General features: G+C 38.9%; 1 protein-coding gene across 2 annotated transcripts in view; it reads right to left on the bottom strand.

The window, feature by feature from the left end:
- The window catches only part of rnf144a (ring finger protein 144A), a 40193-nt gene that overhangs the window by 6310 nt on the left and 18642 nt on the right, over positions 1 to 15241 (bottom strand). For both annotated transcript variants that reach the window (XM_018093748.2, NM_001101808.1), the window contains 3 exon segments: positions 9238 to 9342; positions 7310 to 7370; positions 3232 to 3439 (listed from right to left, as the gene is read on the bottom strand). In XM_018093748.2, the coding sequence (XP_017949237.1) occupies positions 3232 to 3439; positions 7310 to 7370; positions 9238 to 9342 (374 nt within the window).

Raw genomic sequence — 15241 nt, 5'->3', positions numbered from 1 at the left:
CATAGGTGCTAAACTGCATGTATAAACAGGGCTGTATTTATATATAGGCTTTTTAGCACCCATGCCTATGATAGAAGCTTTAGGGGGGTGGCATATATAAAAAAATTAAATGCTAAAAAATAGAATCTTCCCCGGGGGGGGGGGAGGAGACACCTCATCTCTGGGGTATCGGCACATGCGCAGTGCAGAAATTCTCATTGGTCAGTAGCCAAGGGGGGGTTGTCTACCTGGTCTGGTGCTTAGGGCACCATGGACTGAAGATACAGCCTTGTAAATTACCCCAGACACAAGTGTTAATGCACTAAAAAGTGTAAAAACGTGCCCCATTTCGAAAGCATTTGAGTCTGAGGTCTCTCTACACCTAGTGCCAAATTGGCAGCCTTAAGCACAAGACTCCATTGAGATCTCTACGCTATATGTCTGAATGAAAGCATGGTTTCATACCCTGCCATGACCCCCATATTTTCTATGGGTATACTGTATTGACGTTTTCTAAAATAACAATCTTCAAGGTAGAAGAATAAATCCATATTTATGTTTACAAGTTCAAGCACAGACACACTTTGCACAAGAGCACACTATCCCTAAACCTAACCTTAATATGTTCAAACCATTTACATCATCCTTAAGTCAGTACAGCCATATGAAATCCCTGTGTTTGTGACTTTCAGGTCTCAATGTTCAAGGGCCCAGACCTGATTTGCCTGTTTTTGCAAAGAGATCTGGACCTTTATGTTGGACCCTATTGTTTACCCAGTCCTGCCTGCCTCTACATGCAGTTTGATGGCCATTATTGTTTAATTTTAAGCCCAAGGCAAAGAGTGTTGACTGAATGTTCTTGCAACTGAATTGTAACCGTAACAAAAGAACACATTTCAGGTACCCCTGGATCAGACCCACCAGCATTCTCACATTGATAAAAGAAAATAAGTTACAAAAGAACTCCAGTCTCTTACGCTGACGTTATATAACCTTCTTTCATTTCCAAACAGTCTTTCAGCTCCCCTGATTCAAGGCTTTTATTATAAGCTCCAGTGTGAAGTCAAGATACCCCGCAAGTAATTAAGAAAATGAAACCTGAGCACAGATCCATTTAGAGGAGATATATTACATTCAGCACCACAGTCAAGTTGCCCTAACAGACTCATTTCCCTTGGATGTCAAGATGTTCCTTATCATTCTACTCTGTCCATGAAGAAGACGCTCAGCATTGCAGAACTACACTATCACTATAAAACGATGCAGCCTTTTAGTTACAATGGGATCTTAAATGTTTTTCTTATAATAGAAAGACAAATGCATTGGTCAAAATCTTCTGTGATCCAGACATATTTCAAGTATTGTATATAAGGAGCCTTGACATACCACATGACATATTCATGCCATAGTTCACTACTAACACCTCCATATTTACACCGGCTTAACAATTACACTGGCAATCTCTTCTTTTGTGAATAGCATGAAATCTCTTCTAGTAAATAACACTTCCCCTAAACAGATACCATGCCTGGCCTCTATTTATTCACTGAGCAGAACAACATGTACTTTACCCGTGTAATTGAGGGACACCTACCCTTTAACATGCTCTCTTCTTATACCCACCTGCCACTTTATGACTGTATATATTTGCAGCATATATAGGGGCAACATAGCAGCACACAATAAGACTTCAAGCACAATCACAGTTTTCCCCATAATGCAGCATTTTCCCCAGAATTCAAGCATTACTGAGGGCATACAGGGTCATTGAATATTTGCTTTGACGCAAATCAGGCACAGTTGCGCTGAATATTTTGACATGTCTGGCATAATTTCCAGTGTCTGTTATGTCAGTGACATTTGCACCCTATTCTGTTGGTGCAACTGCACTGTGGCATTTGCCGGAGGGCGCTGTTGGAACCTTAGGGGCACATTTACTAATCCTCAAATCCGAATGCCGAATGTGAAAAAAACAGATTGTAAATGAAAATTTTGCGATTTTTTTCGCCGCCGCGATTGTTTCGTATTTGTCACGACTTTTTCGTATTGCGCTATAGTAAACGGCGGAAAAACCAATCCGAATTTTTCGCGACGGCGGCGAAAAAGTCGCGGAATACATACGATAAAGATGTAACGAAAAAGTCGCGCAAAATACGAAACAATCGACGCCGAGGAGACAGTGGTGCCATCAGGGTTCCCCTGCACCAACAGATGCAGCAGCATCTTATTGGAAACAGAAGGCAGCAAGAACTGAGCGGCACCAAGTGCAACTATATGGAAGATTCAAGATCACATTTTGATACAAGTATCTTTAGCGAAAGGGTTTTATGTGCAACTCATTATTGTGGGGAAAAGTGTGAGTTGCCCACTGTGGTTGTGGTTGTAGAAGATCCCAATATAAGACATTTTGTACCTGAGAATTGTGAAATTTTAGGCCATCCTATAAAGGTCATACATAACTTATCTCCTACCCTATTTCTGTTAAGCCAGTTAACAAAGGGTGGGAACCCCTGCAGAAAATGCCATCCTGGGGTACAGGAGGTAAATCTTCTTCCTTCCCCAGGGATCCCTTTCCACTGGTCTAGGCATAACTCATGGATAAAGTAAAGTTTCTGAGTCCTGGGGACTTTTCACTTGGGATATTATACCAGGGTAAATAAATTACACACATTTCATGGTCATACATTGACCTATCCTGCAAATGTTCACTGTACTTTACAAATATACAAAATTGTAAATGTTAATGTTGTAAAATATATTTCATAGTGTTGTTTTCTGTCCCTTTATACATTAGTCCTTGGTTTAGCTGCACTAAAAAATGCAATCCAGTTGCCATTTGTTATTTCATTAGTTAAATATGGTTGTGAATTTCCCCAATAGTAATGTGTTATTCCAACTGATGACAAAAGGTTTTAGCATATTGGGCCAGATTCAATTCAGTGAGAAAAAGGTTTATCACATGAAAACTCATGGATGAGCTTAAATTTTGGGTGCAATTCAATTCACAAACAATCACATGTAAACTCTTTTGACGTCTATGGGCAAAAACTGGAACTGAATTAAGAGAAACGTTTTTTCTCCCTGAATTGACTCATGAGTTGTCACATAATAAACCATGAGATAACTTTTTCTTACGGAATTGAATCTGGCCCAATGTAGGATAAAGTGAAATGAAGAAGTTACAAAAACAATGTTCCCTCTTTTCATAAATCTAATAATAAAATATAAAATTGACTTTGTATGTATGTATACCTTGAATCTCCTGGAAGAAACGTAATTGCCATGTTTTCTGGGCATCCTTGCCCCGGGTGCCAGTTGGCCTTGCAGGCCGAACAGAACTCAATGTCGCAGGCTGCACACTGTACAAGTTGTGGATTCTGAATGCCTTTCTCTTGGAGTTTACAAACAGCCTGACAGGATGACGAGGGACACCACGTTCTGCATGGATCCAAGAGGATTTCTACAAAGAGAAGCACAAAATACCCATTAGCACATTCAGCCCGAAGCTTATATTCTGGACACTTTCGTCTTCTGAACAGGAAATTGCAAATAATTGAAATAAAATATATCACAGAAAGTGAAAATTCAATGTAAGATTTAATTTTTAGCTAAATGTGAATATTGCCCAAAGGTTTGGATAGTAATACAAGAATGTCGGGGTATGTAAAATCCCTTGGAAGATCCCATCCTAGCTGTGGGTCCACAGTTGTGATATCTCTACCATGGATTGTTATTTGTCTTCAAATTTTGGGTAGCTATATGAGCTTGAGCTGCCATGTCACTTCCCATACGTAACACATAAACTATAGCATTCTGAACTCTCTTATACTAATGTAGGTTAATTAATCCTGTGGATAAAAAAAAAAAAAAATTGTTATCCCAGAAGCCAGGGCTTGGGTTGACATGTGTCATTGTAAAAATTATATTTTTTGGTAACAGCCCCTAAGATAGGTATATTTTTTAAAATACAAGTTTATCACAGGTATATTTCCCACACCCACAGCTCAAATTTGCACAGGTTGCAGTATACCCTAGTAGTGGCCCTGGCAGATGTTGGTGCTTCAAAATAACAATAAGAAGGTTTATAGACTTGTCCATATCTAAACATTGGCTCAAAATTGAATCTTTCCTTCTATCCCAACTCTTCAGTGTCCACAAATGTTAGGGGTATGGTTGTAAGGCTACCCTACTTTCAGTTAAAACCCATGTGTGAATTAGGAAGGAGGCTAGAAACCCACAGGTCCCAGCTAATTTATTGTTATTCTTTATATATATTGTGCCAATATATTCTGTGGCTCTATACAGAAATGATACATCATTATCTGCCCCAGAGGAGCTTACAATGTAAGATTCCTATAAGATTCACATACACTAGGGTAAATTTCATTAGGAAACTAGCACGGGGAGAGCAGAGAAACGCCTTGACGCCAGATAATTCCCTGGCTGAAACTGAACCTAAGACCCTAGTACTGCAAGGCAGAAATGCTTCCCACTAAGCCACCTTGCTGCCCAATTTTTATATATTGATATAATTAAAATTGTTAATATTTGTCTCTTCTCTGCTGTTTAAGAGAGGTAGGTGACTGGGTTATGCAATTGGTATGGGAAGGGTTCGTTAAGTATGTTAAAATAGGTCAGCTTTGTATACCCTGTTTTGCTACACTATACATAATAACAAAGACACACAAGAGTCCATCAGGTTCAAGCTTTTACTCGAGTAAATCCCACGTAACTTCTGCTTGAGGGGAAGGAAAAATCTTATTTGACACTGTCCTCAGTTTGCTTCAGTAAAGGGACAAATAAATCATTCATGGCTCTGAAATGGCGATTGGAATTGTATGTTAGCGCTCGTTTAATGCCGTCCAGCCCTTTCTTGAAACTATTTGAAGTATCAGCCAATACAACTGCTTTAAGGTAACACATCTATAACTTCACTACTCTCCCACTTAAAATCCAATTTGCAACTAAAGAAGGAACATCCATCGTTCTAAAGGATGCCCCGATGTTGTTCTACTGTCACATTAAACATCAAGGAGATCTCACTTTTTTACATAACCCTTAAGCACTTTCCTATAAAAGAACAACTTGGCCAGGCTTTCTTAATAACTTAGATCTTTCATTCCCTTTATAAGCTTAGTCGCTCTTTTCTGGACACCCTATTGCAATAATATACTTTGCTGGCTCTTGCCGCTCCTAACTGGCATTGCTTGCTACAACTAACTCTATTATCCACAAGTACCCCTAGTTCCTTCTCTATCAAGGATTTGCCCAACTTGGACCCATAAAAGGTTTAAGTGGCTTTTATGTTTTTTTTTTTAAATCCCAGACGCACAACCTTAGGGGCTGATTTACTAAGACACGAATTTGAATCCGAATTGGAAAAATTCCGATTGGAAAACGAACATTTTGCGACTTTTTCGTATTTTTTGCGATTTTTTTCGGCGCCTTTCCTACTTTTCGGAAATTATCACGACTTTTTCGTTACCAATACGATTTGCGCGAAAAAACTCTAGTTTTTCGTAGCCATTCCGAAAGTTGCGCAAAATCTGGCGATTTTTTCGTAGCATTAAAACTTGCGCGTAAAGCCGCGCCTTTTTCGTAGCGTTAAAACTTAAAAGGCGCGACATTTCGCGCAAGTTTTAACGCTACGAAAAAATCGCCAGATTTTGTGCAACTTTCGGAATGGCTACGAAAAACTCGCGTTTTTTCGCGCAAATCGTATTGGTAACGAAAAAGTCGCGATAATTTCCGAAAAAATCGCAAAATACCGATCATTACGAAAAAAATGCAATCGGACGCATTCGGCCCGTTCGTGGGTTAGTAAATGTGCCCCTTAGATTTATCAACATCTACCACTTAGCCTCCAAGATCACCAGTCTTGACTGGTCCCCCTAAAAAATACATCCTTAAAAAAAATCTACTGATGTTTTCCAAATGGATAAAAAAAAAATACATATTTTCCAGCAGTCAAACAATTCTTGGCAATTCTTAGCATTTCTCTGCTACATTTGTTTCTCATTATGTTTTACATTTTTGTATTTACAAGAAGAGAAAAGAAGCTGAAATCAGCACAGTGGCTATTCTTACTTAACAGTATTAAGAGTTTTGGGTTCTGGGTTTCTAAAAAATCACTGTTATTCAACCGGAAGGGGTCCCTGAAGTGTATTTACTGCACATGAAAGGATGAGATCAAAGACACACTAATAAAGTCATCTGTAATTGGTTATGGCTCTGACACAGGCTGCTGGTTATATTTAGTCTGTAGCCTGCTTTGCTGCATCATATTTGCATCACGATTGCTGGTGTTCAGTCATTAGAGCAGTTTCATAGAGCAGATTTCCATACATTGATGCTTGCCGGGGCTGGTGACACTCCGTCAGAGACTGTCACACAATTTAGTTGTTCTAAATTGCTCTGTGTGTGTGTGTGCCCCTGACTGATTATTCTGCTGAGTAGAATGGATCTCTCAGAATGAAAATGCAACTGGAAAACTAAGCATGACTTCTGATGATAGGTGGGCTTTACTAGGGGAAAAGGTTGAATATGATGTTCATCAAAAGTAACTATGTATCATATGTGTGTGACTTCTCACTCAATTATAATACACTATGGGGCGTATTTATTATGCTGTGTAAAACTAATTCGCCGAAAAAATGGAGTAAAAAGCTGTGTAAAATAAATGGAAAAGATCGCCATCTGAACGCCGGATATTACACCGGATATTATGCCGTTATTTTCCATAAGTTCCGGTGTAAGAAAAAATGCGTAAAACAATTATGCCGATTTTACGCCGTTTTGACGCCATTTTTACACGGCGTGTGGCGAATTTTCTCGCCCTTTTTTACACCGCATAATAAATACGCCCCTATAACTGTGCTAGCTTTATTGTTGGTATGTTTGGTTTCAAAAAGTGTCCAGACCATGTGTAAGAAACAAAACGTATAGTGCTTGAACTCAATAAGCATAACAAAAATCATAACAAATCATAACAAAATCATCTTTCCTTTCCAGTAGACCCAATGTATAGACAGGCCCGGATTTGTGGCGAGGCCACAAAGGCCCGGGCCTAGGGCGGCACAAATTTAGGGGCGGCATGCCGCCCCGCCGCAAGTAAATTTTTAAATTTGGCTCCCATACGGAGCAATGGGGACCTCTCCCCACTGCTCCGTATAGGACTTTAAACATTTGCGTACTTACGCTCGCAGCCCGGGGGGAGGCGCTCGTTCGCGCATGCGCATACGGGGGGCGACCAATGAGGGCGGTCTAGGGGCGGCCACAAGACAAATCCGGCGCTGTGTATAGAGCTGAATCAGTGCTGACCGTTACATACCTTTTTCAAACTGCAACTTTTTATACTTTTGCATAATTTCTGCTGCAACCATGCATTCGATCTGGTATGAGAAAGAAACAAAAGTCAATGTCCAACTCGGGCTATGACTGACTATAAAATAAGCCATACAAACAGGAAACTATAAAGACCCCTACTGATGACAATAATATCCTAAGTTCACTATTTGTTTCAGCTGAGTATGTTGGAAGATATAGCCATGGGGGTATAGGCATTCAACAAATCTGATTTTTAGAGCCTTTATCCCCTTCTCTGTTAGTAAAAAAGGATCTACACCCAAACAGAAAATAAATGTAAATGGGGAGGCCTATTTATCCTAATCCAAATTTGTGATTTTTTAAAAAAATGTATTTGAATAAATTCAAAAACTTACTGAACTCAAATGTTTAATTATTTTTTATAAAAAAAACTAAAATATTAAAAATTTGACCAAATTAAATTGTGAAAAACATAAAAATGTACATGCTACTCATCATTTTCAATGGATCTACAAACTCCCAAAAATTAGAAACTTTTATAAACTTGAATATTAGGAAACAGGGCTTAACTTTTGGACAACTCCCATTGACTTTTACATGAACTTGCAAGCTTTTTAGATGCCAAATTTCTACATCCACATTTTTTGTGCTTATAAATACTGAAAACCCTAATTTGAATTTGAGTTTTGAGAACAAAAAAAAATTAATTGCGGCAAAAAATTGAATTGAAATGTTGATAAATGCTCCCCATGAAGTGCTTCTCTGAGCATTTTTTTCAGTTCACATTAATTTTCTTTATGAAATGGTTTATAATATATTAATACAGGTATAGGACCTGTTATCCAAAATGCATGGGACCTTTGGGTTTTTGTATAAGGGATCTTTCTGTAATTTGGATCACTACTATACCTTAAGTCTGCTAAAAATAATTTAAATATTAAATAAACCCAACAGGATTGTTTTGCCACCAATATAGATTCATACATCTCAGTTACCATACAGTACAAGCTACTGTTTCATTCAAACAGGGATCCCGTTCTTAGCCTGAAAACTATGGGTCTGTTAATCTGACATCAGTGGTAGTTAAGCTTTTGCAAGGGATAATAATGTATAAGATTCTTTAATACACTGCAAATCCCAATACTGTGAGTTTGTGCCAGCATGGTTTTATGTGTAACAGATCTTGGCAAACTAATTTAATTGCTTTTTATAAGGAGGTGAGCAGAAACCTCAACTCTGGGATAGTAGTGGATGTGATCTAATTAGACTTTGCTAAATCATTTGATACAGTACCTCATAGAATGTTAATGATAAACTAAATAAGGAATTTTGGCCTGGAAAATAATATTTGTACTTAGACAAAGAGTGCCTAAAGGATACATGACATTTTTCTGATTGGACTATTGTTGTTAGTGGAATATCACATGGGTCTCTTCTTGTTCTTGTTTATTAATAGCCTGGAGGGGGGCATAAAAAGTACTGTTTCTGTTTTCGCTGATGATACTAAATAGTGCAAAACTATAGCAGAACTTTCATTTGAAGCAGCGTAGGTGGTTTTTCACGGTGAGGGTAGTGAGGTTGGGGAATGCCCTGACAGGTGATAATGACAGATTCTATTAATGCCTTTAAGAGGGGCTTGGATGATTTATTGAGCAAGCATAATAGAAAAAGCTATTGTAATACTAAATTTTACAGTAATTTGTATATAAAGTTTATATGTGTGAGTATATAGATAGGTAAGATTGTGTGTATATGCTCATTAGGCTTTTGGCTCTGAAGTTTACTTGCTCAGCCCTAGAGTTAACCGACTATTCAGGGGGCACCTTCCCTTCACAGACAGGCAGACACTCATAAGAAGACAAAAATAATCATTGACTGCAATGAAATGTTTAAAATGAATACTGACAATTTATTTTGAAGTGCAGGTTTTACCTCATTTTCCTGTAAGTGACCTCTCTTTGGACAACTAGCATCTGGACAACTGATTGCAGTTTCTAAGCCTTCCTTGATTAGAAGTTCGACGTACTGTTTTAAACACTGTAGAAAAAAGGAACAGAAATAGAAATAAAACACTTCTTCTCAAAGTTTCTTTGTAGAATTGTCGAAGCAGAGATAAAGCTTAGAAATAATAACTCCCTGTAAAACCTTATAGGCGACATACCCGCCCAATTTAATGTAAAATAGTTCAGAGTGCTCTGCTTAGCATGTTAGCAATTTACATTAAATAATTGTTCCTTTTGTTTTCATGATTTTAGCAGTTGTACACTGTTAATACCATAAATGTGTAACAGGGGGTAAGTAAATATGCTGATTAAAGCACTTTGATAATTGGTTTATTAAGTTATGTGGGTGGGTATATGTCCCCTTTATCATCCCCCTCAACTGCCACATAGTCATTTTTTTAGAATTAGCTGTAAGACTGTAATTAGGAAGGAAGGAAGGAAGGAAGGAAAGAAGTAAGTAGGGGGAAAGGGGTGGGCCATTTCAGGTTGCTACCACCACAGGAAGGGGAGGGGTGAGATGGAACTGGAACAGTAATTGCATTGGGTGCAGTACCTCTTGTCCCTGAATCAAGGGAATTCATTAAAAGTGTCATTATTTCAGTTTTCAATCTCAAGAGATTTTTACTTTCTTGGTAATGTCCCTTGAGTGTTCATACCCCTCAGGCCTTATCTATACAATAAATAGCACCACAGCAACGGTTTTCTACATATAGGAGTGTACCACTGAACATATGCTGCAGATTTTCTATGAGCCTCGCTGTGGAACAGGACCATCTGTTGGTGGCCACTAAATGATGACATTCTGAGCAAGCCTCAAAAAATATAAGCAATCTGTCAACTTTTGCTCATATACATTCAAACAAATATTAATAGAAATGGGCTGTGCGCACAATATGCTCTTCTCTCATCATTCGCTGTGTGAATGTAAAGCCTACCAGCTGCTTGTGTTTGCCTGTGTTTGATCATGAGGATGATACAACAGATATTAAATATTAGAGCATATTCATCATGGCTAAAACACATTAGGCATAATTTATAATATTTATAAGGTTTTTCCCTGGCACGTAATGTTATATAAATTACGCCATTAATCACTGCCGGCAAAGGAATGCAGCAAACATAACAACATTGGCATTTAAGGCACATTTGCATGAACATGAATTCTCCATTGTTTGTTTTGCCAAGGAAACCTTGGCTGAAGAGTCTGATGAAATGTTGGCATTCAATATTCCAAAGTGACACATTCTTAAAATTTCATCAGCTCATACAAACCTACTGTAAGTGCCCCACATAAATCTGCGGCGTGATGAGTCAGTGTTAGCTTTGTGTATTTTTATTTTGCTTGGTAACCAAAGTTATTAAGTGGTCAGGAAATGAAAAACACGGCAGTAAAAAGAGGTTTTCTGTGTCAGTGTATGGAAATTGACAATAAATAAGTTAATCATTTTTGGACAAAATGAGAATTTTCTTAACCAATTATTGAGTTGTGAGTGCAACATATCACTGCAAAACAGGCCTTCTTCAAGTATAATCCATATGGGGCAGCATTATGGCCATGGCCATGTTGGCCTTCCTACACTGAGGTCTTGAGTTTGATGCTGACCGTGACACTTGGCCTCACCAACAGGGGTGCAATGAGGGTGTGACCACAAAATTCATACAGGCAACACAAATCCTCTGCAGTCACCCATATCAATATATTTAGGACATTAACACATTATGAGAATAAAGCTACTACAATTACCCAGCCTTCCTTTTGTCTTTGTCTCTTGAATATGTTGACCATAAAGGGATGTGAAACGAGCCCTACATAAAGTAGTGTATTCATTTACTTTAGTCCTGCCCCAGTGAAGCTTTTTGGGGGAAAGAAATTGATGCAGCCAGAGAGTCAGCAGTGGAGTGGGCCAAAAAGGAGCTCCAACATTGTCAATATATGTATAAAAAACACATCATTCTCAAGGTTTGGGTCAGGGGGCAATGGGCTAACAACTTATAAGCACACTGCCAGCCAGTTAAAGTCCCTAATCCATAGCACAAATCCAAAATGCAGGATTTGTCTTATTTATTAGTATTATTAATAAAAGCGATTTTTTTTCGCCAGGTATGGATTTGCAGCAAATTTCCCCATTTCGGCACTGACGAATGGTTTTGCAACTTCAGCGACATAATGGCCAAATTTTATGGATTTTACAGATTCAGTCATCACTGGTAATTGTTACTATTATATCATTTATATATTATTTATTATTAGTAGTATTATTATTATTTTTTAGTGACGGTTTACTTTGTTGGTTCACCATTTTTCAACAGATTTTAACTTTATACAGTTAAATACATCTCATATATTAAAATTAAAAAAGTAAGAGGTTTCCTCTAATTCTATTCCTACTATAAAAAAGCAGGCTTAATCGAGGCATTTTGTCTAGCAGACAACTGGGGCTCATATATAATTTGCCCATGATCAGTAAACCATAGCTACCAATCAGTGATTGTTTTTTTCAACCAACTGCAGGTACAACAATGAATGCAACAATTTGAATGGTTGCCATGGGTTACTGCCCATGGACAAATTTGCCCAGTCTTGATAAATAACCACCAGTGACTTCCTTTTTCCAGTTACATAGTTAAGTTGGGAGTTAAGCTGAAAAAACACCAAAGTCCATCAAGTTCAACCTTTCCAAGTGAACCCAGCACAAACATAAACCCAAACTGACCTATCTGTTTGAAATAACTGGTGTTCTAGGACGTGCACTAGATGCATCAAGTCCGATTTATCATTGGTAGCAAGTGAAGCCATTACATTTGAACTGGACTTTGCAATCAGATCATATATTGCCACTAATATCTACTATATAAAGGTTGCAAGACTAGAAGAAGAGAAAGGGGTCTGCTAAAGGGCCAGTTGAGCTCAGCATGTTCTTCCACTGGGCACAAAACTAATAAAAGACCATTTTGCCTTGCATTTTGCTGCCTGTATCCCTTTGTCTCTGTACATTCCTTACACCGATGAACAAATCACTGCTGTTATATAAAAATTCTCTGCTGGCGTAAAGCATTGCTAAGCAACTGTTAAACCATCATCCATAGAGAAGAACTTCAACAGATGACCTAAGAGAATCAATGCACCTTTAGAATTACCACTGCATAACAATTACAAGTCTATTTAAATTCACTTAGTCATGGCAACGACTGGAAAGTAAATGCCAGCGTTAGCGCATTAGTGGAAGCAGGGAGTATCATGTTCCAGGTCAAGTAAAATTAGGTTCAGGGGGAGCTAAACAGCATGAATGGTTTCTAAGCTTTTCCCTTGTTAACAAGAACAAATGAACAAGCCTTCATTGGACTGTAAAGGAAAAAATGCAATTTTCATAATTAGGCTTGGCATTGATTTTATTTTTCTATATCTATTAAGTGTATTTATTAGGGTATATTGATGGTTTTATCCATCTTTGTACATTCATTTGTATGAATGTGGGCAGCTATATTGGTTTCTAAGCATGAAAAGTATGATACTTTTAGCATGATGTAGAGAGTAATATTCTGAGACAATTTGCAATTGGTCTTCATTTTTTATGATTTGTCATTTTTTTTTTTAGTTATTTCACTTTTTGTTCAGCAGCGATCAGGGAGTGGTCTGAATGAGAGGATATTAATGAATAGGAGAGGAAAAAACAAGTTATAAAAGTAACAATAATAATAAAGCAATAGGTTTTTGGCTGCTGGCGTCCGTGACCCCCATTTGGGAGCTGCAAAGAGTTAGAAGAAAAAGGCAAATAGATGAAAAACTATAAGAAATAAATAATGAAGATCAATTGAAAAGTTTCTTGAATAGGACATAAAGGGATAAAGATTTGCTTGGCCTTTGCGAGCAAGAGCAACTTCTAATTGTTTAAAGGTTGGTGCCCCTCACTCAGGGCCGGATTTCTATCCCGGGCGCCCCGAGGCCGCCCCTGTGGGTGTCCCCCCATGCGCATGCGCGAACGCGCCCCCCAGTGCGCATGCACGAACGCGCCATCTCCCCATTGTGCATGCGCGAACGCTCCTTTAAACTCCCATACGGAGCAGTGGGGAGAGGTCCCGACTGCTCCGTATGGGAGCCAAATTTAAAAATGTTGTTGTGGCGGGGAGCATGCCGCCCCTAAACTTCTGCCGCCCTAGGCCCGGCCTTTTGTGGCCTCTCCACAAATCCGGGCCTGCCCTCACTTAATCCTATATTTCATTCTCCTGGAAAGTAGGGGGTGAAGGGTGCCGTTAATTCATTACTGACCCCATCCCTACTGAATTTTTTATTCACCATTAGAGATGTAGCGAACTGTTCGCCGGAGAACTAATTCGCACGAAAATCGGGTGTTCGCAAGTTCGCGAACTTTTAGCGATGTTCGCAATTTTGGGTTCGCCTTAGCTGGAGCCAAATTTTGACCTCTCACCCCAGAGCCAGCAGATACATGGCAGCCAATCAGGCAGCTCTCCCTCCTGGACCACCCCCGGACCACTCCCTTCCATATATAAACCGAAGCCCAGCAGCCATTTTACATTCTGCCTGTGTGTGCTTGATGAGTTAGCATAGGGAGAGAGCTGTGCAGGGGTTTGAGGGACAGTTTAGGTAGCTTTGCTGACTAGTAATCTACTTTCTACTGCTTTGTATGTAGCTGCTGGGGACAGCTGTCCTTCTGATCTCATCTGCTGTAACCCAATAGTCCTTGTAAGGACTGCTTTTATTTTCTGATTACTGATTACAACAACGTATTTTTCAGAGAAATTTTTGCCCTTGATCCCCCTCCTGCATGCCACTGTCCAGGTCGTGGCACCCTTTAAACAACTTTAAAATCAGTTTTCTGGCCATAAATGGCTTTTCTAGGTTTCAAAGTTCGCCTTCTCATTGAAGTCTATGGGGTTCGCAAAGTTCGCACTTTTTGGCAGAAGTTCGCAAACGGGTTCGCAAACTTTTTTTGTGAGGTTCGCTACATCCCTATTCACCATCCACTTCTCCAACATGAAAGGTTAGGAAGCCAATAGTGCGAGCCCACTGCCAAGCTTATTTCCATCTGCCAATGGATTGTGGATCAACTGCAACTTCAAAGTATTTATTTATTAAACATAAGAGCCATGAAACATATAAATGGTTCTTGGCAATATCATTAATTATAATCAGTTCATAGAATTGTCATTTATGGTACACAACTCATTGAAACATGTCTATTTACAATGATGGGTACATTACCCCCTATATAACTGCTATTCCTTTTTTGGTAACGGGTTGATAAGGTGGTTCAGGGTGCTAACCACTGTGATCTGAATCTGCACTCCATTTTGTCCATTTAAACCTGTAAAATTAGTCAGACTGGTCAACAATATTTGCCATTTGTACCCATCTTTACTTCAACTTACAGCTCTGGGCATACTCGTCGTTAACCATCATTTTCTGCATTTTACCCTTCAGCAAATAATCTCTTTTAGATGCTATAGTTATATGTGATATATCTGTATAACTGATGCAGCAATATTAGTTGAGTGTTTCTGTATCCATAATGTGTTTGTGTGTGACAGCTGAAGTAGATATGTATGCTGCTACACTGGGAAAGCCATCAGACTGGGGCCCCAATAGGCTCTTGCTCATATTCCTGGCTCCAGTTGGGAATTAGTGACGGCAGTTTGGGCTCTGCCCGATGCAATACCAAAATAGATGCAGCTATTTCTAAAAATTCAGGGAAAAGGAGAAAAACTATAAATAATGGGAAAAGGGATCCTTCATGTAAATTATATTTCCATACCACAAGATGCACGATCTTTAATTTTCTGGTCATAATCATACGGCGGGTGGCGCAAATGACAGGTTCTATGAGCTACTGGTTTATCGTTTGGCTGTTCATAACACAGTTGTTTTAGCCCACAACAGAAAGGGCAGCCAAAGCATTTATAGACACTTCTGTCCT

The sequence above is a fragment of the Xenopus tropicalis genome, chromosome 5, assembly GCF_000004195.4.
Source record: "Xenopus tropicalis strain Nigerian chromosome 5, UCB_Xtro_10.0, whole genome shotgun sequence".
Lineage (NCBI taxonomy): Eukaryota > Metazoa > Chordata > Amphibia > Anura > Pipidae > Xenopus > Xenopus tropicalis.
This window is presented reverse-complemented; position numbering and strand designations above follow the sequence as displayed.